Source organism: Pelodiscus sinensis, chromosome 9 (genome assembly GCF_049634645.1).
Source record: "Pelodiscus sinensis isolate JC-2024 chromosome 9, ASM4963464v1, whole genome shotgun sequence".
NCBI lineage: Eukaryota > Metazoa > Chordata > Testudines > Trionychidae > Pelodiscus > Pelodiscus sinensis.
Window position 1 is genome coordinate 59275757 of NC_134719.1, and position 24900 is coordinate 59300656.

Below are 24900 nucleotides of genomic sequence, written 5' to 3' on the forward strand. Positions count from 1 at the left end.
TAAGTGTGGTGGCAGACATGCAAATCTATATGCAAATCTATGCAAATAGCTTTTCACACGGACGGGCATGAATACAAAGATTAAGGCAAGACTATGCCACACGCAGGCCCCATTTCAGTCAGTGCTGCTGCTATTCATAAAATGCAAGATTTACCCGATTTCCATCCAGCTGACAGTGCAGGAATTTCACTAGTAAAACGCCTCTCAACAGGAGACCGTTCTATCGACTCGCCGGGGTGGAGCGTGTTCCCAGTGGAGGCCGTGTGCAAACCCAAATGGCACCGCAGGCTGCACACAAACAGGCCGCGTGTTGAGTAGCCCTGAAGTAGCCAATACTCAGGGGTCTGTGTGTTGTTCCAGTAGGAGACGGCACAGATGACAGAGCGGAGCATTTCTGAAGTTACAAAGAATTCCCGTAAAGTCCCGTTCCCCTGAATACAGCAGGAACCAAACTGTGCAGGAGACAATTGCTCGGCTCACAGTCCAAGGCCTCTTTCCAGCCAGCACTGAGCCCAAAAGCTGTCCCTCCGCGCTCTCTCAGGGCCACATGCCCCCGCTGGGCTCTGCTTTCTGGGCACCACTCTGCTCACACACAAACCCAGCCCTCTGCCCTACAACCAGCTCCCAGTGAAACCCCTCCGTGTCTGCCCCATAACTAAAGGCTGTTGTGGGGCCTCTCATGTGATTTCTTGTGACACAGGCAGTCAGATGTCTTAGGCCCCTGGCCAAAAAGGTCACAGTAGTGCACAACGCACCACTGGCCTGGCACTGGGGCATAAAGAGACCGTGACAGGGTCAGAAAGGGGGCTGGTGGGAGGCCAGGGCTGGAAGCCACAAGGAGAGGGATGGAGAAGGGACAAGAGTGAACAGGGCATGAAGGAAAAGTTGGCTGGTCCCTACCCCCTCAGCGCCGTGGCTGTCCCCAGTGGCGTTCAGCTGGCGAGGGTCGCGCCCTGTGTGGCTGTCCGGTCACAGTGCAGACCCACACACTTTACACACACGCACGTGCGATCCAACAGAGCATGTTTATTAGCAAAAATAATTTATTCCGCTCCCATAAGCACAGACCCAGCCCTAGGAGGTGACGCCACCGTGCACAGAGACCCCAGCTCCTGCTGCAGCAGCCTGGCCCCGATCACCACCCAATAACCATTTTCCAAGTGAAGAAAGTGAACCCCACCCTTTTTAATTACAACTAAAAAAGAAACGTTTCTCCCGCGCCCAGCCGGGAGCAGAGTCCTGCAGGCCACGGCCGGGGGGGGGCCCTCGAGCAGACGGCTCCTTCTTCCCAAAGGAACCTGCTCTCTCCGGTTACACGCACAGACCCATGGCACGTGTGTGACCCCACCCTTGATGTCAGAATTCCTCTGGGCGGCTCTTCGCTCCCGTCCACAAGCAGCAGCTCCCTGGCTCTTCAGGGACCAGGCCTGCAGCAAACGGCTCTAGGTCCCAGGGCAGCCCGCCAGGCCAACGGCAGGGTCAGACGGGGCGTTCAGATGGTTGGGGGGTGCCCATTAGTAGCCCTCATGGAGACAAGCAAAGCTAGCCCAGGAGGTTCTGAGCACGCGACCAACCCAAGCTGTGCTGGAGATGGTGGAAGGAAGGGACCAAGCGAAAAGCAGGGAGGAGTCCGCAGGCGAGCTCAGAGCCAACGGTTGGGAGCTGGGGAGTTGATTTTAAACAAAGGCCCATTTCAGAAAGGGGCAGAGACTCAGCTAGCCCCGTGGGGCTCAGGTCAGACCCCTCCGCACAGCGCGAGTCCATGGAAGGGAGACGCGAACCACGCCGCCCCCAGGACCACGCTATGGGCGAAGCAGAGAGGCTGAGGGCAGGGCAAACACCGACTCGGGGGGGGGGGGGGGGATTGGAGGTTGCCCCCACATTGCAGGCAGTCCCCATTTCTGGCACTGGTCCGCCTACAGCAAGAGTTCCAGTTTCCTCAACGCCAAAGTGTGGGGTTCGGGGGAGGGAGCCTCCCACTTGATTTTCAAGCATGAGCAAATGTTCCGGTGAGAGCAAGAGAGGCCACTGGCTAACGGGATATGGGCACACGCAAGGCCCAGCGGGAGAGATGCAGGCAGCTCCCGGATCCCCCCAGAACACCCCCAACCCGCTGGAGAAGGCAGGGGCAAGAGAACACCCTCATGCACCCGCCGGGTCCAGAGCGGGAAGCTAGGTGGCCCTGGCTGTGGTCAGACCCAGGCCCCGGGTGCCGGCCCTCCTGAGCCCAGGGGTGCAAGGAGGAGGGACGGTAACGGCCAGTCAGAGCTAATGCAGCTGCCCCTCCCGTGCCCAGCCGGGACGTCAGCAGGTCGGGCAGCTCTGACCCCAGGGCCGTTTCTCTCTCTCAAACCCCTGCAGAGCCGGCCCGGGAGGAGCGCGAGCACGGAGCAGGTGGTGTTTCGGGGCAGGCTCAAGATGCATTAGAAGGGGCGTGTTGGTTCATGACTCAAATAGCAGGTGTGTGTGGGGGGGGGGGGGAGCGTTACCGGTCAGGATTAGGGTGAACGGGCTTAGCTCCGGCTCCGTGGCCTCCGCAGCACCTGCCTTTCCGCGCCTCCAGCCCCTTCTGGCCCACGGACCCGGTGCACAGCGCGAGGGCGCCTGGCCGGAGGGTCAGTGAGCCTGGCCTACACCCGTGGAGGAATCAGCTGGCAAAGGGAAAGTCCTGCGCCCCCGAGGGCCATTCTGGGCTGGATTGGCGGAGCAGCCGGAACCGGTACGCTCCCTGTGCTACCTGAGCCCTCGGGGCCCTCGCTCACGGGGCAGCTTCCGCCGGCACTTTGCCCACCCTCCGCCCCACAGCGAGGGGAACTCGCAGAGCGGGGCAGCCGGCTCTCCCAGCATTAGCAGCCCCGAACCCTGATCCCCGTCTGAGACAAGCTGTGTGCCTGGCAGCCGCGCCCACTTGTCCCGGCCCCTTCTCTGCTGAGTGCGCTGACCAGGGGGCTTCCTGGGGCCGGGCTCTCTCTGCGCTAGGGGCTGTACTCAAAGCGCCCCACAGAACAGCTGCCAATCGCCACTGAGCCGAGATGGACTGGAGACGGAGACAGAGGTGGGGCAGCACCCCTGTGCCGTCCAGCCCCTGCACCGCGGTGCCAATGGGTCTGACCGGTGGGAATTTGGAAAGGAGTCGGATCAAACCTTTGGCCCAACTGGCTGCAAGACACAAGTGCATTAGTGACCTTGGTCACCTCACCCTGCCACTGCAGGATGATTTTACGAACTGCTATGCCTGGCCGTCTAGTCCCACCCCCTCCACCGCCCCAATGGGCTTGTTCTACTTGGGAAAAAGAGAGACACTCCCTGGAGCTGGAGCGGAGACTGACACTGGGGAAGGGGTCTTGAAACCAGTTCAGCAAGAACAGGTCCGGCTACAGCTCAAAGGGGCTGCAAGTTCCCCCTGGTGCAGATCGGCCCAGAGGGACACGACCGATCACGGGAAAACCCCTCACAGCCCCGGACCAGAAAGGAGCCCTGCCCCCAAACCCTTTGCGGAGGACGAGTGGCTGCAACAAGGAAGCAGCTAGCACTCCCCCACGCCTCCCCCAGCCCCCCACCTGAATCCGCGAGTGGCGCCGCGGGAGATCTCGGAGGCGCTCCTGCGGATCACGGGGGCGCTCGCATGGCACGGACAGGTTCTTGGATCCCTGAGGAGCCCCGTGGCCCCGTGTTCGCGAGGCGGCGAGATCCAGAAGCCGGCTGCTCCCACGGCCCTCGCAAGCCTGGAGAAAGTCAGATGCTTCTCCCAGGAGAGCCCCGGAAGGAGTCCTCAGCGCCCGGACCTGGACCGTCCCCCCGCCCCGTGTCCCGGCCTCAGGCCGTGGGGGAGCCGGGGCGGAGCTTGCGGTGCCGCGTGCGCATGCGGAAGAAGGTGTACATGCCCAGCAGGCACATGGAGGAGAGGAAGTAGAGGACGATGCACAGGCTGACGTCCAGGCGGGAGAAGCCTGCTCCCAGCATGCGGAACCAATGGCTCCTCCCCGGGCCCTCCCCGGCGTCCTGCAGGGCCCCGACCAGCTGCTGGGAGCCCAGCCCCTGCCTCCTCAGGCGCTCCCAGGCCGCGGCGTAGTCGAAGGCCTGGGGGGGGTCGTCCGCCAGCCGCAGCGGGATGGTGTCCCTCTTGCTCAGCTGCCGCCCCTTGCTGGCCGCCGCCTTCAGGGCCTTGCTCTTGTAGTGCAGCTCGCTGAAGGAGTCCAGGTCCACGATGTCGTCCGCCAGCTCGGGCGCCTTGGGGTTCATCCGCACGAAGCTCGGCTTCCGCAGCTCCGGGGCGTCTCGGCGCGCCAGGCCGCCCGCCTCCCCGGCTCCCTCTGGCCCCTCATTCCCTCCCCCCTCTTCCTCCTGCCCGTCCACTCCCCCCGCCTCCCCTTTTCCCGGCTCTCTTCCTTTCCCGTCCCCTTCCCCTCTCTCTTCCCACCCTGCTGTCCCCGTCCCTCCCCTCTCTTCCTCTCCGCCATTCTTCCCTCTTCCTTCCCCTGCTGCTTCTCCCTCGTCCCCTTCCCCTCCTCGCTCGTCCCCCTCCGCCTGGGCCCCCTCGTTGGCCCTCCGGCCACGCCTGGCCAGCAGGGACACCTCGGGCTCCGTGTAATCGAAGATGATGTTGGCGGAGGAGTAGTGGGCCTTGAGGAAGCGCAGCGTGGTGGCCTCGTCCCACACGTGGCGCCCCCTGACTATGCCGTGGCACCGCGGGCACAGGTCCGGGGGAGGCCACTGCATCTTGGGGAAGGTGGGGTCCTCGGTCTCCGTGCCTGGAGAAATCGGATGGAACAAAGGCCTCAGAGGCGGTCCCCGAGCAGCCCTGAAGGAAGGGGAGCGATTCCCATGCCGCCGGGGGCTCACGGACACACCCCGACCCCTTCGCCTGGCTCGCGCGGGACTCGCAGCAGGGGGGCAGGCCTAGCGGGGGCCGCACACGGCCCAGACTGGGAGGTCGCACCCAACTGGCCTGCCGGAGCGGCCGCTTCGCTTGCTCGCGCGCCCCTCCGCCATTCTGCGCACGCCCAGCCGCCCTCGCGCCGCGAGCAGGCTCTGGGAGACACGAGCTGCAGCCCGGGGGAGGGGGGCGCCTGCGAGCCCCGGACCCCTCACCCCACAAATGACCCTCCGGAGCAGCGACGGTCGCCCCGCAATGGGGAAAACACCGGCAGGTCCCCCCGGCCGGTTCTGCCCTCTCCCTGCCAGAAAATTCCTGCCAGGCAGCCCCGGGGGGAGGGGAGGTCAATGCAGTGAGGTGGGGGGAGGCCGCACGGGGGGGGGGGGAGCCGCTGCTTTGGTCCCAGTCCCCCGAGCTGGGCTCCACTGGCTGGTGAGTGCAGGGGGAGGGGCAGCGTCTGGGCCTGGCGTTAAAAGGAGCATTTGGAGCTGTCTGGGCAGGGGGGGTCCTCTCAGGGCACGGGCCAGCTTCGAGAGCCCCCCGCGGGATGCTGGCTAAGATTTAGCGGCCTCACTGGGGCAGCCTCTGGCTCAGCGCCACCAGCTGCCGGTTCCCTTCACCTCAGGGGGCTGATCCCCGCCTGCCCTGCCGGGCTGCAGCTAACCCCCTGCTTCTGAAGGAGAAACCAACGCGCAAGCAGAGCGCTCCCACTGCTCCCTGTGCCTCCGGCTTCCCCCCTCCGCCCCCAGCCTGGCTCCCCCCGGGAGACGCCCCCACACAGCCGGGCGGGCACCGCATTATCGGGGAGCCACAGCACACGCTAGCCCCAATTCCGACCCCCCGCACTCAGCCGTCCCCAGCATCCTGTCCCCATATCCAGCCAGGGGCTCTGCACCTCCGCCCCACGGGCGCCTCGCCCTGAGGACTCCTCGGCCAGCAGGACCCCTGCCCCCCGTACCTGCCAGCCGAGCGTTGACCTGGTTGTGTCTGGACCAAAGCCAGAGGACTGCCTCATTCACGCTGCTCACTTGGGCCAGCGACTCGGCTGCCATGCCCTCGAAGTGCTGCGCGCACACCCGGCAGCCGAAGAAGAACTGGACGTATCCGCGCATGGCCTCGAGGACCTCGAGCGGGCCTGGGGGAGACATCAAGGCAGCTCGGTCAGTGCAGCCCGCCGGGCGGGGGGGAACCCCCGCAGCCCAGAGAGGCCTCCCTGCCACCCCAACAGCCCCCACCCCGCTGCCCTGCAGCGCCCAGGTTCGTGGCAGAGCGCTAGCCCCCCAAGGCCGTGAGGGTCCCTAGGACCAGCTGGCTCAGAATCACTGGGCCACGGGGCCCCAGCCTCCCTCAGCCACAGACGGCTGCGTGGGGCCCAGCGTGGGTGGGCGAGAGACACCTAGGCCAGCACCTCCCCGCTCTGTCACCCGGGGACAGTCGGGGCAGCCAGACTTGGCTCCATGTTTCAGACACGTCCCAGTGTCTCTGGGGTCTCGGGGCCAGCGTTCGGCTCCGGCACGGGAGCGCCGCGCCACAGAAGAGCTAGATGCGCATCTTGCTAGCCAGAGCCGGCCTCTCCCTGAGCCAGAGGGGCTGGCAGGACGGAGACCAAGCGCCTTCGGCTCTGGGGCGGGAGAGAGCGCCGTGCAGGGCTCCTCCATGACAAAGGAGAGGGGTCCACAAGGGAGCCCAACCCTTCGTGGCCTGCAGCTGACGAGGGGTGGTGAGAGATGCCCTGGGGCATTACTATAGACCACCTAGTCTGGGACATAGAGACTCCCTTGGCTATGGGGGATGCAACCCTTCTAAAACCCCAGGCCTGGGCTGGACCCTACCCCATTTCCCGCCCTCCTTTCTGCGTAGCCAAGAGCCTCCGGCACGCTCCGAGCGGCACACGCCCGGGGTCGCCTCCTCACCTGTGCTGAGCCTCTGGCGTTGGGCCGCCTGCACGGTCAGGACGTGGAAGAGGATCCAGAGGGAGCACGGGTAGCCTCGGAAATGAGGTTCGCTGCCCTGGCAACCCACCCACGTCAGGTTGTTCGTCAGCACGGCAGGGGCTTGCCCCTGAGGGGGAGAGACAGAGAGATGAAGGCGACTTTGCTGGTAACAACCCGGGGGGGGGGGGGGGGGGGAGCAGACGGCGACGGAGGGCAAAGGACGGGCACGGCGGAGGCCGGGTGGAGGCAGGTGGGCGCACACACTGCAGGGCTCAAGGGAATCACCTCAGCGTGACCCACCTGTCGTCTGTTGGTCAAGACCCGCTCCAAGGCTTGGTAGGTGATCCCCGACCCTCTCATGCTCCTCAGCCAGCTGTCCACCGAGCGCAGGAAGCTCCGGACAAAGGGGCGGCCAGGAAAATACTGTGGTGAGGACAGAGAGAGGAGAAAACGCGTTTAACGACAAAGGCCTCGCGAACCGACACGAGCCCCGGTGCGGGGCAGACACCTGCTTTGACTCCAGGGGCTGGGGACGTTCTGAGAACTTGGCGGAGCCCCATGGCCAGTGGCAAAAAATCAACCCGAGCAAGTCGGTTTCTTAGCAACACTACCACAGCCCTGCGCGCCCTTTGCTAGCCTCTCCCTGAGTGAGGTGGAAACAGGGCGAGACCTTGATTGTGAGAAACTCTCTGCTACTGCAGTCCCAGACCCGCTCCCCTCCCCCAAGTAGGAGTCACTGTAGGGCCTGGAGCAGTTGCACTGACTCTGGAGGAACGCCTGCAGTCCCAACCTCTCCCAGCAGGGGTCACTGTAGGGTCTGGTGCAGGTGCACTGACTCTGGAGGAACGCCTGCAGTCCCAGCCTCTCCCAGCAGGGGTCACTGTAGGGTCTGGTGCAGGTGCACTGACTCTGGAGGAACGCCTGCAGTCCCAGCCTCTCCCAGCAGGGGTCACTGTAGGGTCTGGTGCAGGTGCACTGACTCTGGAGGAACGCCTGCAGTCCCAGACCCCCCCAGCAGGGGTCACTGTAGGGTCTGGTGCAGGTGCACTGACTCTGGAGGAACGCCTGCAGTCCCAGACCCCCCCCAGCAGGGGTCACTGTCGGGTCTGGTGCAGGTGCACTGACTCTGGAGGAACGCCTGCAGTCCCAGACCCCCCCCAGCAGGTGTCACTGTCGGGTCTGGTGCAGGTGCACTGACTCTGGAGGAACGCCTGCAGTCCCAGACCCCCCCCAGCAGGGGTCACTGTCGGGTCTGGTGCAGGTGCACTGACTCTGGAGGAACGCCTGCAGTCCCAGACCCCCCCCAGCAGGGGTCACTGTCGGGTCTGGTGCAGGTGCACTGACTCTGGAGGAACGCCTGCAGTCCCAGACCCCCCCCAGCAGGGGTCACTGTCGGGTCTGGTGCAGGTGCACTGACTCTGGAGGAACGCCTGCAGTCCCAGACCCCCCCCAGCAGGGGTCACTGTAGGGCCTGGAGCAGGTGCACTGACAGGAGGAACGCCTGCAGTCCCAGCCTCTCCCAGCAGGGGTCACTGTAGGGTCTGGTGCAGGTGCACTGACTCTGGAGGAACGCCTGCAGTCCCAGCCTCTCCCAGCAGGGGTCACTGTGGGGCCTGGTGCAGTTGCACTGACTCTGGGGTGCGAGTCTCAGGCGGTCCAGCTCCGTACGAACACCCCTGCACACTGTGATCCAAGCAGCCGGCACCGGGAAGCCCTTTCATTTGTATTCAAGCTGCTGCCATTGCAAATAAGTCAGCCTCGCGGGCCAAGCGCCAAGATCCAAATCTCGATCGTAACTCCAAATAGTCTCTGAGGAACACGAAAAGCTACTTTGACAATAAGTCAACTCAAATCCGATTAGTATCAGCACTTTAAAACCGCAAGTGCTCCAGGGAGGGGAAGGAGGGAGGGACATACCCAGGACCGGAGTGAGGGAGAGCCCCACCTCAGGGACACACTCAGAGGATGGTGGTGGGTAAAACCAGGTGAGGAACCGGGAAAAGTGAGCAGGGAATGAAAGCAAAAGAGCATTTGGCTGTTACTAGTCTAGTCTCCATGGACACCCTGTTATCTAGACAATTAATACACACACAGACTTAAAGCCCCCCAAAGGGTGATAGAGAGCGTACCCCGCCCCCCCCCCCCCACCGTTGTGCTTCCACAGCCCCGTGGGGCGCTGGAGACTTGGCCCGTTTTAAAAGCACTGCGTCCCTCCCCTCAGGCCCACATGGCTCTGGGAAATGCGACAGTGAAGGGTCAGGGGCCGGTGGCGGAGAGAGGGCGAATTCCCTGGATCAGAGCAGATTAAACTGTCGCAACCAGCAGGAAGGCGGGAACCCTGGTGACACTGCTCCGTCTAGTGGCCTAAGTCTGAAACAGCGCCTCGCGCTGGGCACAAAGCCGTATTTCCGCAGTACCAGGTCACCTCACTGAGGAGGCAGAGAGGGGAAGGGGCTGCCAGAGACTCATTCCCCTCCCCATCCACACCCCACATCCCTTCCCCTCCCCGTTTACATCCTTCCCTCTCATTCCCCTCCCCGTCCACATCCCACATCCCTTCTCCTCCCCGTTTACATCCTTCCCTCTCATTCCCCTCCCCGTCCACATCCCACATCCCTTCTCCTCCCCGTTTACATCCTTCCCTCTCATTCCCCTCCCCGTCCACATCCCACATCCCTTCTCCTCCCCGTTTACATCCTTCCCGCTCATTCCCCTCCCCGTCCACATCCCACATCCCTTCTCCTCCCCGTTTACATCCTTCCCGCTCATTCCCCTCCCCGTCCACATCCCACATCCCTTCTCCTCCCCGTTTACATCCTTCCCTCTCATTCCCCTCCCCGTCCACACCCCACATCCCTTCCCCTCCCCGTTTACATCCTTCCCTCTCATTCCCCTCCCCGTCCACATCCCACATCCCTTCTCCTCCCCGTTTACATCCTTCCCGCTCATTCCCCTCCTCCTCCCCGTCCACATCCCACATCCCTTCTCCTCCCCGTTTACATCCTTCCCGCTCATTCCCCTCCTCCTCCCCGTCCACATCCCACATCCCTTCTCCTCCCCGTTTACATCCTTCCCGCTCATTCCCCTCCTCCTCCCCGTCCACATCCCACATCCCTTCTCCTCCCCGTTTACATCCTTCCCTCTCATTCCCCTCCCCGTCCACATCCCACATCCCTTCCCCTCCCCGTTTACATCCTTCCCGCTCATTCCCCTCCTCCTCCCCGTCCACATCCCACATCCCTTCTCCTCCCCGTTTACATCCTTCCCGCTCATTCCCCTCCTCCTCCCCGTCCACATCCCACATCCCTTCTCCTCCCCGTTTACATCCTTCCCGCTCATTCCCCTCCTCCTCCCCGTCCACATCCCACATCCCTTCTCCTCCCCGTTTACATCCTTCCCGCTCATTCCCCTCCCCATCCACATCCCACATTCCTTCTCCCCGTTTACATCCTTCCCGCTCATTCCCCTCCTCCTCCCCGTCCACATCCCACATCCCTTCTCCTCCCCGTTTACATCCTTCCCGCTCATTCCCCTCCCCATCCACATCCCACATTCCTTCTCCCCGTTTACATCCTTCCCGCTCATTCCCCTCCTCCTCCCCGTCCACATCCCACATCCCTTCTCCTCCCCGTTTACATCCTTCCCGCTCATTCCCCTCCCCATCCACATCCCACATTCCTTCTCCCCGTTTACATCCTTCCCGCTCATTCCCCTCCTCCTCCCCGTCCACATCCCACATCCCTTCTCCTCCCCGTTTACATCCTTCCCGCTCATTCCCCTCCCCGTCCACATCCCACATCCCTTCTCCTCCCCGTTTACATCCTTCCCTCTCATTCCCCTCCCCGTCCACATCCCACATTCCTTCTCCTCCCCGTTTACATCCTTCCCGCTCATTCCCCTCCCCGTCCACATCCCACATCCCTTCTCCTCCCCGTTTACATCCTTCCCTCTCATTCCCCTCCCCGTCCACATCCCACATCCCTTCTCCTCCCCGTTTACATCCTTCCCGCTCATTCCCCTCCTCCTCCCCGTCCACATCCCACATCCCTTCTCCTCCCCGTTTACATCCTTCCCGCTCATTCCCCTCCCCGTCCACATCCCACATCCCTTCTCCTCCCCGTTTACATCCTTCCCGCTCATTCCCCTCCCCCTCCCCGTCCACAATCCCACATTCCTTCTCCTCCCCGTTTACATCCTTCCCGCTCATTCCCCTCCTCCTCCCCGTCCACATCCCACATTCCTTCTCCTCCCCGTTTACATCCTTCCCGCTCATTCCCCTCCTCCTCCCCGTCCACATCCCACATCCCTTCTCCTCCCCGTTTACATCCTTCCCGCTCATTCCCCTCCTCCTCCCCGTCCACATCCCACATTCCTTCTCCTCCCCGTTTACATCCTTCCCGCTCATTCCCCTCCCCCTCCCCGTCCACAATCCCACATTCCTTCTCCTCCCCGTTTACATCCTTCCCGCTCATTCCCCTCCCCGTCCACATCCCACATTCCTTCTCCTCCCCGTTTACATCCTTCCCGCTCATTCCCCTCCCCCTCCCCATCCCACATTCCTTCTCCCCGTTTACATCCTTCCCACTCCTTTCCCTCCCCATCCACACCCCTATCCCACTCCCCTTCCCAGCCAACCTGTTTCCCCCTCTCCCTCACCTTATTCCCCTCCCCCTCTGAGCTGTGCACTCGCACTCCCCCTCTGAGCTGTGCAGGGAAGGAGGAAGCTCAACTGTGCTCCTTGTGCTATTTCAGTCTCTCTGAACAGCTTGGCCTCCTAATCCGGAGCGGACATCACTACAGCTCCCGACACCAACCCGTTGCGCAGTACGGACTGGTCCTCTCCAGCACCCGGGGAAATGGGGCAGCCCCCCTTCAGCGGTCTGCGGGTCAAGCCCCGGCTGCACGCTGACGGGGGGGGGGGGGCAGGATATTCATTTAATGAAATCTTGGGTGCTCAAGAAAGTGAGAGAGACTGAGAGCGTTAGCTAAAGCAGGGCAGGCGTTAAGCAGGCTTCAACCCAGCCCGGTCACAGCACCTCTGGCCCGACCCTACTGCCACTTGCTATTCCAGTCCTGCCCTCTTCACACGCGACTGCCAGCAACCCCCGGCCTGCCCCGCAGCATCCCCTGCTAGTCCAAGGCCTGGGTCCCTCGCAGCCAGAGCCGCCCGCTGGTATTTCAGAGTGACGGAGAATCTGCCCTAGTCTTAGATTAGCTGCCTCACGGGCAGGGCCGGCCCGAGCCCTTTTGGTGCCCCGGGCGCATGGCGCATGCGCGGGCCAGCCACAGCCACTGGCGCACAGCCCGGGGCCCGTCCCAGAGGTGCACAGCGCATGCGCCGCCCAGCCTGGCCTGGCCACCGCTGCTGGCGCACATGCTGGGCCGTGCAGGGCCCAGCGGCATCCTGGGCAGCTGCCCGGCTTGCCCATGCCTCCGTCCGGCCCTGCTCACGGGGAACACCTTCACGGCTACCACATCGCATTTCATTTCTAGTTTCCGACCATTGGATCTCGTCAGGCCCTTTCCTGCTCCGTTAAAGAACCCTCAGTCACCGGAAATCTCTTCCTCATCTTCAGACTGGGATCCAATCACCTCTCAGCCCTCCCTTGGATAAACTAGACGGAGCTTCTTAAAACGCTCCCTCGAAGGCCCTGAAACATTCCAGCATCGATTCTCTGACCCCTTTCCAATGTTCCCATTCAAAGCCAGGTTTCCAAAGGAAACGGGCTAGCGGGCACCCCCAAGGAGCCCACGGGGAGTGCGTGGAAGAGCTTCTAAGTGGCCCCTTGCTGTCGCAATGGTGTGGCACCCCGGGAGCAGGGCTGCCGGACGGGAAGGCTTTCGTCCTGTGAAAGGGAAACCCAGAGCGTGTTCTGGAGGATCGTACAGAAGAGAACAAAGAGGCACCAGGCCCTGTATCCGCCCTAGCAAAACAGGTGGGCATGACACGGCGAGCAGGGCTGGAAAAGGTTAAATGGCTACCTAGTGGCATTAGCCTGGCCGGCATGTGGCCGCAGCCGGTGGTTAGCAGTTCATTGAATCAGTCAGCCAGTTTGGGCTGTTTTCACATCCCTACTGCTGTGTGAATACCCAACGGGGCAGACAAAGCAGATGCCTAGGGTAGGGGTGCGAGGAGGAGGAAAGAAGTTGCATCCAAGTGGCATGAAACAGCTCGGTGCCAGCTCACCAGAGGCTCGAGGGCACGGGCGGCGGGTACCATGGCTCTGCCCCCCGGCCAGGCTGGCTCTCTCCTGCTGTCCCCAGGGGGCTGGCCAGTGTGCAGCCCAGGAGGACTCAGAGCGCAGGTCCTGGAGCTGCACTGCCCACCTGGCTGCCTGGAGCTCTGGGGCTGGGGGTGCTGCAGCCATGCCACCTTGCCAGCTGGAGCCTCGGGCTCGGTGACTGCACCACGTGGTTGCCCGCAGCACCGGGGCCGGGGTGCAGGGAGGAGCTGGGGGGCATTGTGGCTGAAGCACACTGGGGCTGGGGGCCCCGGTGGGGGTGCATTGGGCTCCTGGGTGGGCAGAAGGGGAGGGGCGGAGCTTCGGGCACAAGGGGAGGGGCTACGGGCACAAGGGGAGGGGCCTGACAGGCGGCTGGGTCACTGCCCGTCCCTGTTCGGGGGAAGTGACCGTGGTGAATAGCTGAGCACAGGTGGGCGGGGTTTCAAAAAGCGTGGTTCACCGTGATTGGTTGCATCACCAGGGATGCTCTGAGAGGGGGACCCACGATTTTCATGTCCGCCCTGGGAGGACGTTAGGGGCTGGGGCCCAAGCCCCGGGGGCTGTTACCAGCCGGGGGGGGGCACAGTCTTACTCGAGCCGGCCGGGGCGGCGTCGCAAGGGCCGGGAACGCGAGGTCCGCAAACGGCGCAGGGACAGGCGGGGGCCCTGCCCAAGCCGAGCACGTGAGGGGACCCAGGCCCCGCGAAGGCCCCGCGTCGGCTCTTCGCACGAGGGGGCTGCCGGCTCCGTGGCGCTCACCTTGGCCAGCACCCTCACGAAGTTCTTCAGGGTCACCAGCCGCTCTCCCGACAGGACCGAGTGCCGAGCCACCTCCACCCGCAGGGCGTAGTGCAGCGCGGACTCCAGGTCGGCCATGTACACCTTGGAGCTGCAGAGCAGGGGAGAAAACCAGGCCGGTAACAACTGACAGCAAGGGCCCTCCACCGGCTCCCTGGGGATCCAGCGGCGAGACCTGCCCCCCTCTCCGGCACAGCTCGGTCCCAGAGACCCAGGGTTCGCCCGGCCCCAGCAGCGCGGCTCCCCCCGAGGCTGCGGCTGAAGGGGCCTGCTCTCATCTTTGTGCAGCAGGAAGATGACAAGGGCTGTTCCTCCCCCTCCGTCACAGCAAAGGGGGGATGGTGGGTGGACAGAAACCGGGGTGGGAGAGGGAATGCACCCCCAGGAGGGCCCCACGGCTCGGACCCCTGCAGAATACACCCCCCCCCCCCCCGCAGGCCTCCTCTGGGACCACGAGCTCTCCCTCCCCACAGCAGGGCGGGGGAAGAGCTGCAGCCTCCCTGGCGGGCCAGGACGAGAAGCGAGCACCACGACATCTCTTCCTGCCGCCGCCCCGGCTCTGAACCGCACCCTCCCAGCACAGCCCCCTGCGGTCCCTGGGGTGCAAGCAGCCCAGCCCTGCCCGACTACCCCCTACTGGGGGATCCTGCGGCTCAGCAGCCCCCACATGGCGTGGTGACCATCCCCCCGAGGAGCCCTCTTCTGTCCCAAGCCCAGCTCCCCAAAGCCTGCCCCGGAGCTCCAGGGAGCCAGCAGGCAGCCGGCTCCAGCCTGCCCCGGCGCTGAGCACTGGAGAGGAGAGCCAGGAGGCATGGGGCAGGCCCCAGCACCCGGACGACAGGCAGCTCGGCCCACAGCCTGCCCCAGCCTCTGGCACCGTAACAGCAGGCCCTGGGGGACTTGGCTGGAGCATGGGTGGGGGCAGGCGAGGCGAGTCGGGATGGCAGAGGTTCCCCTGCCTAGGATGCCCGCGGTTCCCACCCAGCAGGGTCCAAGAGTGGGGGTAGCCTGGACATCAACTGGCCTGGGGAGGGGGCGCCCTGGAGCCTGTGCCAGCCCCGGCCCCCAGCTCCTGCCCTTTGGAAGCACAGAACCTCCCCGCTCGAGCGCCGCCCTGCCCCGCCCCTGCACAGCAGCGCGAGCGGGAGGGCGAGGGGGCCCTCCAGGGTGTCCCAGGCCAGAGCAGGAAGAAAGGCCCCCGCAGAGCAGGCAGCCGGCGCCAACGGCGGGAGCGTCGCTCGCCCTCAGGGCCCAGCCCAGGCTAACCGGGGGGTCCGAAGGGTCACTGGTGCCTCCCCACCCCGAGTGCAGCGCGGCTCTCGCCCCCCGGGGACCACGGCCCAAGGCCCCGCCCCTCTCCCCAGGCGCACGTGGCGAGACACGGAGGGCTCTGTGGCGGACACGGGCGGGGCGGGCGCGGGGCCTGCTCACCGGTCTGCGCGCCTCACTGGGGCAGGGGCCGTGGTGGGCGACGTGTCCGGAGCCCTGGTCGGCACGGAGGGGCCTCGCGTCACCCCGGGCAGCTGCCGCAGGAAGTGGGTGTAGAAGGCTCGCGCCTCCATTTCCCTGTGAGGAAGCAAACAGGAAGACGTGAGGAGCCTCTTCCGCTTGCCGGGGGCTTCTCCTCTCCGCCCGTCCAGCCCCACCAGGCAGCTCCCTGTGCCCCTGCCAGCTCCGCAGCACACGGCCCGGCCTCCCTCCGAGCCTACAGCGGGCCCAGCCCGAGACTGCTCCGCACAGCCCCACCCCCACTCCTCCCAACCCTCCGCAGACACACGCGGGGCGCCCAGCGAGGCTCCGGCTGGGCACGGGCACCGAACCATCTCTCCAGAGCGGCTGGCAGGAGGAAGGGCCCCGCTCTGCTGGGCGTGGGCAGCCCCCGGTCGCTCGGCCATTCTCCCAGCTTCCTGCTATCCCTGTAGGTTTGGGGCTGGGATTTGCCTCCTCTGGCAGCCAATGGGGGGCTCCCAGGCAGAGCTCGGAGCGGGGCAGGAAGCATTTCGAGGGAGAACAGGTGGGGTCACTCTGGGCCATTGGTGCTGCCGGCAGGACGGCCGAGGCGGACGCGCCGAGAGTGAAGAAGCACAAGGTGACACCCCTGGACCCAGCCACCCTCGCGGCCTCTATGATGTGCCATCTCCCCCCCCTTCTGTGAGTCGCCTGCACCCAGCTCTGCCTGTGTGGGCTCCCCCCTCTTGGCTCGGGGCTCCGGCTGCCCTGGGACCGGTGCCGGAGAGGCCCAGCCTGGCGCCGGGCGCGGTGGGGGGTCTCAGGACAGCTTGGCGACAGGGGGTGGAATTCAGGCCTCTCGACTCTCCCCGCCCCCCCCCGAATGAGCGCAGCTGACAGGGCCATGCAAGGCAGCGGCAGGAAAGCCCAGGAGAGCCAGCGGCGAGAAGCCGTCCCGTCCCGCTCTGCTCCCCGCCCCGCTGTTTGCCCGCAAGCAGATGGCGGAGGGACGGCATCGTCACAAGCAATTTTCCCCTCCACCAGCTCCGCGGCAAGGAAACAATGGCTCGGCTCGGGGGGAAGCTGGCATCATCCGCGCCCCCTCCCCCAGCCTGGCACAGCCTCCCTGCGAGCCAAGCAGCGCAGCCGAGACCTGCAAACGCGGCACTTCCCGCCCCTGCTCGGCGCTGACCCGGGCCCGTCCCCACCCTCCTTCCTCGGGAAGCCACCAGCGTCCGCCTGCCCCCTTGCCCCACCACGCTGGTCCCCGCCGCCAGCCCCACATCCATCATCCGCCGAGGCGGCGAAGGCGCCATCTGGCTGCTATTTCACGTGCCTTTCAGGAGCCGGACCCCACGAGAGGGGCCGGGTCCCAGCGCCATTGTTCTCTGCCAGCCTTTCAGCACCAGCCATTGTCTGGCTCCTAATGAACTTTTCTGCAATTAGCACACCCGGGGGGGAGGAGCGGAGCGGCTGGCTCAGGCGGGGAGAAGGGCAGCGACGACCTGCCTCCCTGCCAGCTTGGCCAAGTCCGCCGGCGCATGCCCCAGCCAGCGCCACACCCGCCGGCTGGGCAGAGCTCCGGCGGGCCGGCAGCGGTTTGCAGCTGGAGCTGGTGGGAGGGAAACCTGAGCTGACAGCACCAGCCACACCCGGCGCCTCTCCGCAGGGCAGGACAGGCAGGGGAGGCTGGTCTCCAGGGGACCAGCTTGGCAGCCCCAGGATTCACCGCCCACCCCTTGGGGAAGGGGTGTGGACCTAGAATAGACCCAGAGCTCTCTGGCCGGGATGAGAGCTGCCACAAAACCCCATCACGTCATAGATCCAAGGGCCGCGGACGGGGGAGACCAGCCCACACGCACTGCGGTTCCCACGCCCAGCTGCGAGTTCCCACCCTGCTGGGCCAGGGTTCCTCCCCCAGCCCTCGGGCGCAGTGGGGCCCGCCCACCGGCGCCCCGCCCGCCCACCGGCGCCCCGCCCGCCAGGACTCACACAGGCATGGGGCTGTAGGTCCCGTTGCGGACGAGCAGGAAGCCGGCAGGGAAGGTGGTGGGGCCGTACTGCTTCACCAGCGCCTCCTCGCTGCTCAGCGCCCTCCGCACGGCGACGTTCTCGTACTGCAGCATGTCCATGGTCACCTGCAAGGCAGCGTACGCCAGGGGTCAGGCGAGCTGCGGCCCCCACCGCCCCGGGGCTGGCCCGCTCCCTCCTCTCGGGGCGGCTCCAGGCCCGGCCTCTCCCAGGAGTCGGGACCCAGCTAACACTTTACCCCCGCAAAGCAATGTATGCACAGGGCCTGCCCTCGGAACAGCCCCACCGCAGGGACAGAGCCGGCGCTAAGTGGGGGAAGGTGGGCTTTTCCACCACGAGCAATGCCGGGAAATTCCTGGCTCCCGGCCCCGTGCTCCTCCTGCCAGACCATGTTACACGGGCTGCAGGAAAGCTCGCCGCTACTGGAGCCTCAGCCTTTCCTCCCGGCAGTGCCTGGCACGCGCTGGCTTTGGGAACTGGAAGGGATATTTAAAAAAGACCAGGAGCAGTTAACATCTTTGTACGTTAACTCCCAAGGGGCCCAGGGTGGGAATCAGAACTCGCCCCTCTATTCATCTACCCACCTGCTCTCTCGGGAAGGGCCCAGCTTTTTACCGCATGGACACACAGCACGCCCTGGGGCTCTGTGACATTATATGCTTAACATACGACCAGGCAGATCATTGTTGCTATTGTTACATAACTGCAAACAAACTTGTACCAGGTATGCCCTAAGGCTTCAGAGGGGTAGTAGCCGAGTTAGTCCGTAACAGGAAAAACAAAGAGGCTGGTAGCACTTTAAAGATTAACAAAACCTGGAGATGGTCTCATGAGCTTTCGTGGGCGCAAGGTCATCTGAAGAAGTGGGTTTTGCCCACGAAAGCTCCTGATGCCATCTCCATGTGTTGTGAGTCTTTACAGTGCTACAAGCATGCCCTGTAAGGTGTCAATGGAAACGCTATGGGTTGCCGAATCGACTTAGCCTGCCGGTATGCATGTAGCATTTTTGCAAAGGAAGTGATGCGAAGTTACGTGTATGGACTAGGCGCCTGTCATTCAAACGTGCTTCCTCCTGGGTCGTTTACATCCAGTCTGGCCTACACATTGCGAACGGCCCATTGACACGGATGATGGCCCGTTAGAGGCCACAACTCGCACACAAAAGCTGATTCTCGCACCACCAGCCTTCCTGAAGCCACCTCAGCCAGAACTGAAGTTGCTCTGACTCATTGAGGCCTGCGAGGAACTTGTGACTTGCTCCTGGAACCCCAGACTCCAGCTTGTGCCCAGACTTTTCCCATAAACTAAAAGTTTTCCTCCACACGAGAGAAAGTATAAATAACCCGGGAAGCCTCTTTCCTGCCCTGCCTCCTGGGCTATGGACTTATACGAACAGGAGCTGTCCCACCAAGAGGCTGGAGGTCTTCCAATCTTTTGGATGCCACCAGAGACACAAGCCAACAGTTTATTCCACCCCTCCTACTAACCTGATCCAAGAGCTTTGCAACCGGTGTATTTGATTCCTTTGACCATTTTAACTCTCACCTCTATCTTTTCTCCTATAAACACACCGTTGAACATTAGCTACTAAAGGCCTGTCTCCCGCGTCGTTATTGAGTAAGATCTGAGCTATGTATTGACCGGGGTACGAGGCTGGTTCTTTGGGATCAGAAGAACCCATTGGTGGATGAAGCTTGTTTTAAACAACCACTCATCATTCAGCATGGTGTCTGGGTGGAGATACAAGGGCTGGGATACGCAAGCAGACTGCATTTCTGATGTCTCGTTAGCCCATGTGGTGAGACAGAAGGGTACTTTGGTTACGGATTTCGTGGACCTTATGGGAGAATAGCCACCAGTTTACGGGTGAGTCTGCCCCATTACTCAGCTGTTTGTCCTGCCTCTGGCATCCTCAGCGGTGACCCACTGAGGCCTGGTGACAGGCCCACCCCGCCCGGGGCTACCGCACTGCAAATCACCACACCAAAGGTTGACGCCCACCTCTCTGCCCACAAAGGAGTCGCTCGTCTCGAAGATCAGCGCCAGGTACGTGACGTTGTTCCTTTGAAAGAACCCGCGGATCTCCTCCGCACTGCAGGAGAAAACAAGGAGACCTTCTCAGTGACACAGAGCGAGCAGGCGAGCGCGGCACACGGCAGCTTTGCAAAGGGCCGGGCGTTTGCCCTTCTCGCCTGGAGGGAGCGGAACCCTTAATCCAGCTGGGTTTGCGGCCCAGGCGGGTGGTTGGGGTCAGCTCTGCTTATCTCCCCTTCAATTCGCCGGGGACTTTCCGGCCCGTTTTCTGCTTCAGCTCATTGGCTAAGGGAACTTGCCAGGGTCAGCCAAGGAACAGGAGAGGGAGAGAAAGCTGTTTATGGAGGTTAGAAGCCTAGAGACTCTCCAGGAGGAACAGCTGGGCCACAGAGGTGAGCACAAGGATACAGATGCCCGGGCAGGCGGGTGCGCTCACTCTAGCCCCTGGCCATCACCCAGGCGAGATGACCTCAGACACCGACCGGCGCAGTTCCCTTTCCATCGCTGCTCTGCCGGCTGCCGGGCCAGCTTCATTTCTGCCTCCTGGCTTAAAAACCTAGCTTATAGCTGGGGGGTGTCTAGGTCTGGCAGGTCAGCTTAGATGACCCTGGGCCTTATGTGCCTGTGGACACAGTGACTCCAGCTTGCGGGGCCGCTTTAGGATCCAGGCCATGGAGGCGGATCAGGGGCAGCAGCGGGCAGGACACCCCCCCGCTGCGGGCATGAGTTGGATCAGCAGCTACCCTGCAGGTGTGCAGCCCGAGCCTCCTGCTCCAAAGACTCAAGCCACTGCTGCTCCCGGGCCGCCGGCTTGCTACGAGCAGTGCTAGGACTCTGCCCTTCTCGCTCCATACAGCCCAGGGCCCGTTTCTCCCGCACAAGCAACCCGGGACGTGCCCCTCCCCCGGGACACCCCCACAAGGCCCTTCTCCAGCCCCGGTCGGCGTTCGAGGCCGGTTTGCTAGACACACACCAGGGGCAAAGCCTGGCGGGCAATGGAACCGGCCCAGCCAGCGGGTCTGGCACGTGACCAAGGAAGCGACTCAGGGCCTGTTAATCCCTGGCCAGGGAGCTGCCAGCCACGCTCGGCCCATGTGCTGTCATCACAGTCCCCCCAGGAATGCCACTGGCCAGGGCCCCTCCCTGGGACCGCCTGGCAAGGCCCCCAGCCCAGCCTGCAGGAATTCAGTGCCGCAGGGCCCAGCCCTGGTCGCAGGCAGCAGCCACGTGGCCGAGGTCTCAAGGCAGAGCGGCTGCTGGAGGCCTGGGTACGGATTCCTTGTCGTTTCTCTCCCCCCACCCCGTCCTCGGACGGGCAGACAGCATCGCAGCCGGCTCCTGCGCCCCCTTCCAGTAACCTGGCAGGTTCCAGCGGAGGACAGGCTGGCGGCCACGTCTCCTTGTGCGTCTCCAGACTGGCGATTACGCCCTGCCTCAGGGCCTGAACGGTGTTCGTGGAGCCTGGCGAGGGAAGAGAGACGCAGAGCTCACCGCCATAGCCACGGGCCCTGAAAGCCACGGGCCGGACCCGAGTAACGAGGATCCGCCCCAGCCCCTAATCCTGCAGCAGCGTCACACGGGGCCCGAGAGCCCCTGGGCTGAGATGGACAATATGTCCCCACCCCCCCGGTACCGCTCCAGGGGCTGGTTAGCGGCACATGGCAGGAACGTCTCTGAAATGCCCTATTCATTTACCCACGGCCCTGAGCCATCCCCCACCTCATCCCAGCCCCGCCACCTTCTCCTGGGGAACCCCTCGCTGGCTGCCCCCCAGCTCTAGAAGGCAGCAGGCGTCTGGATTGCCCCAAGGAAGGAAACCACCAGAGCAGGGCAAATTCCCACACGGGGGACCCACAAGGGTTCAAGAAGGATACTCACTGGTTAGCCTTATCCCATCATCCGGGCTCTTGGAGAAGGCCTTGAAAAACTGAAAAGGAACAAGAGAGAGAGTGTTTGCAGAAATATCAGGGGAACATTCATTGCCCCCCCAGCATACACCGAGGGGCAGCATGTACCAGCGGGTATGGCACTAGACTAGATCTCCGGAGATCTGGGTTCTATTCCCAGGCGCCAGCGCAACTTGCTGGGTAAGTTGGGGCCAACCGCTGCCTTTCTCTGCCTCAGTTTCCCCTCTGTAAAAGGATATTTGCCTGCTTAGTAAAGCACTGCGAGAAGCAGGCTGAAAAACGCTATGTGGTTCAGTTGTTCCCAGCGCTACTTACCTCGCTCTTTCATCTGCAGCCCTCAAATCATTCGACAAAGGAGAGCAAGACCGTTATCCCCGACTAAAAGATGGGGAAACTGAGGCACAGAGCAGCGCCATCACGTGACCCAGTAGGCCAGTGGCAGAACCAGGAATAGAACCCACATCTCCTGGGCTCTCAGTCCAATGTCCAATTGTGGTGGAGGGTTGGGGTTCCTCCGATCCTGCAGCTCCATAGCAGCAAGAACAGACTCCTCCAGCCAGTAGACTAGCAGGGGGTTTATTGCTTCTCCAGGATACAGCACAGCATAGACCTGATGCGTCTACAGGAGCCTGGGCCAGGATGCCTCAGCCCCCTTGAGATGGGTCCCTAGGGACCCCTAGATTCCAGCCCCCTCCTTAGTCTGTTTCCTTCATGGTTCCAGCCCAAGACCTACCTGCCCCCAAACCAGGTGTTCGTCTCCGCCTCCCTCCCTTCCTTTGTCTCTCCCCTGGGGAAGGAGCCTTGTTCCCAGGTGTCTGGGCTAATACACATGTGGGTGAGTCAGTGGAAATCACATATCACAGCGTAGGGGGACACCGGATTACAGAGCAGACAGCTCCCCCCCCACTACGTCACACCAATCTACTAGGTCTTGCTGATTTATAAATGGTCTCCGGGCACCTGCAGAGCAATCAGTGGAACAGGCTCAAAGTACAAGATATAAATCAACCCAATGCAAACTCAGTGAAGCACCCCGGACACAGATCTACTCCGCCGTCTCCCTGGCCGCCTGGCAAAAGCCTCCCGGAACAAACCGATCTGGCATCGCACCGCGCAGGGCAGACCCGCGGGCCGGCACGGGCAGACGTCGCAAGGGGGTGCGATGGAGGGGAGGGCATTCTAGAGTTAGGGTCTCTTCTGCAGCCACACACCTTGCAACCTGCCCACCATCAGAGATCCTATCGGGGGACGGTCAACATGTGTGATGACGTGTCGGGGTCCCCCGACGCTGCACCCCCGTAGCAGCAAGAACAGACTCCTCCAGCCAGTAGAATAGCAGGGTTTATTGCTTCTCCAGGGTACAGCACAACACAGACCTGATGTGGCTACAGGAGTCTGGGCCAGGATGCCTCAGACCCCTTGAGATGGGTCCCTGGGCCCCTAGATTCCAGCCCCCGCCTTAGACTGGTTCCTTCACGATCCCAGCCCAAGACTGACCCTTCCCGCAACACTCACTTCCTTAGTTCCCTCACTGCCCTCAGCCAGGTGTTCGCCTCTGCCTCCCTCCCTTGTCTGTCCCTCTGGGAAGAGGCTTGTTAACCCCTCGAGCTGGGACTAGGTGTCTGGGCCAATCCACACGTGGCTGAGTCAGTAGGAATCTCACATCACAGAGCAGGGGAACCCTGGGTGACAGAGCAGACAGCTCCCCACTACGTCACAAGTCAGTACAGGGACAGAGCCCAGGGGAAACGGTTCTCGAGCTCCCCCCTCCAGCTGCCCTGCAGCACCATGCAAGTTAAAAGCACAGCGGAGGAGGACACGTGCGACCAAGGTCGACGGAGGCAGGGCCCTGTGCCAAAGCGCACCAGGCCATCGGGGGCAGGCTGGGGGCGCGGCGAAACGAAGAGCGTGTGCGGCAGGATTTGTGCCGACCTGGCTCTGGATCCTGCTTGTAGCTCAAGCCCAGCCCAGGAGGGGCAGCTGCAAGGGGACGGCTCGGATGTCCGTGCTGTGTGCGGCCGTCCGGAGAGCACAAGAGCCCGGCTCGCGGCGGTCACTGCCAGCGCCTGCCGAGGGCCGGGGGGAGAGCTCTCCGCTGCTTGGACAGCAGGAACAATGGGAGCCTTTGCCTGCTCCTCGGGAAGGCCGGCAGGCAGCCCACCCCCGTCGAGGGACGTTTTCCCGGCGTCTCCGGGCTGCCCCTGCGCCAGCGGGCCCTTGTCAGAGCCCCAGCCCGAGAGTGGGGAAGCAGAACTCACGGCCTGCCTGGGTGCGATGAGCGAAGGGCAGCGGCTGCATGTCGCCCCGGGGCCCGGCGTCAGCCTGGGTGGAGGGGACGGAACAGAATCACCCGGAGGGGCGGGGGGGAGTCGGCATGTACTATACGGGTGGCCGAAGGGAAATCCTTCCGGGGGAGACGTCCCTTCACTGCCTAGGGCCGTTTAACACTCGCCAGCGCCGGGCATTGGGCAGTCGACTGCGACAGGCCAGGGGGGCTGCCCCTGCTCCCGTTTCGGTGACGGGGGCCCTGTGCAGCCCTGCGGCAAGGTGGGGGGGAGGAGACGCTGCCGTGTGCCCATGGCAAGGCACTGCAGATCCCCCCCCCCCGGCGCGTACAGCCGGGAGATTCGCCAGGCTCCACGGTGCCAGGGCTGCTGCTCACAGGAGCGTGAGGGCCCGGGGTGGGAGCGTCCTGCTGTGGGAGATGCCAGCTGCCTGGCGGCCCCGTCCGGGACAAGCACAGGGCGATGCTGCCAGCCAGAGGGCTGTGTCTTGCGCTTACAGCGGTGCAGGGAGGGGAGTCACTCGGCAGCAGGACCCCAGGCCCGCTCCGGCCTGCGCACAGCGGCAGGCGAGCGGTTCCAGCAAAGGGCCCGCAGGACAGGCCGAGGGGCGAGCACGCCTGGGCCGCGGGGGAGACGAACGCTCCCGCTCCCCTTTGGCTGAGGCCCGGGGACGCAGCCCACCTCGTTCAGCCGCAGCGCCCCAGGGCCCAGGACACAGCCCGCCCCGCAGGGCCGGCTGCAAAGAACAGCCGCTCCCTGCGCTGCTCTGCCCACCGGCGCGGAGATCGGCACCTGCGGTTTATGGCCCCGTCCCCCCGCCCCCGCCCCCGGAACGCTACGAAGGACTCAGCCCTGACAGAAACCCGCCTGTGGGGCGCCCCCCCCCTCCTCCTCCACGCACCTGCCACAGGCAAATGTTTGACAACCAGGCTGGGCCAGGAGCACGAGCTGTTTGCAGAAGGTGGGTGCCACCAGCCCCGTGTCTTAGGGCACTGCCACATCAGCAGGGCTCGGTGCCTCATGACAGACAGGCTCAGGCACTGTGCTTCGGGCCAGGGCAGGCGCTTTGCCCGTCGGCTCCGTTCCTCCGGCGTCTGAGGTCACCGCGCCAGCTCTCGGTTCTCCCCCTTCAGCACCCAGTGGACGAGGGAGTGTCAGGGGGTCTCCAAGGGCGGGGAGCTTCCCAATACACCCCCCCGCCTTTCCCGTGGGGTGGGGAGCTCTTCTCAGGCGGAGCCCCGGACTGGAACCCCCCCACACACACATCCGGGAAGTTCACGGAAAGGAACTCTGTGAGGGTTAAAGCAGGGATGGCAAATCTTGTGCCCCGGGGGCCGGATTTGGCCCTTGGCTTCCCTGGGT

At 63.7% G+C, this 24900-nt stretch overlaps 1 protein-coding gene across 1 annotated transcript in view; it reads right to left on the bottom strand.

Moving 5' to 3' along the window:
• Window positions 1-1006: 1006 nt before the first annotated feature.
• The window catches only part of QSOX1 (quiescin sulfhydryl oxidase 1), a 37876-nt gene continuing 13982 nt past the window's right edge, over window positions 1007-24900 (bottom strand). Inside the window, exons 3-12 of the mRNA XM_075936819.1 lie at window positions 21225-21273; window positions 20705-20807; window positions 19314-19404; window positions 17274-17419; window positions 15264-15398; window positions 13794-13923; window positions 7111-7233; window positions 6790-6937; window positions 5835-6011; window positions 1007-4751 (exon numbers count right to left, since the gene is read on the bottom strand). Coding sequence (XP_075792934.1) covers window positions 3817-4751; window positions 5835-6011; window positions 6790-6937; window positions 7111-7233; window positions 13794-13923; window positions 15264-15398; window positions 17274-17419; window positions 19314-19404; window positions 20705-20807; window positions 21225-21273 — 2037 coding nt within the window. The 3' untranslated portion in view covers window positions 1007-3816. The remainder of the gene's footprint in view (window positions 4752-5834; window positions 6012-6789; window positions 6938-7110; window positions 7234-13793; window positions 13924-15263; window positions 15399-17273; window positions 17420-19313; window positions 19405-20704; window positions 20808-21224; window positions 21274-24900) is intronic.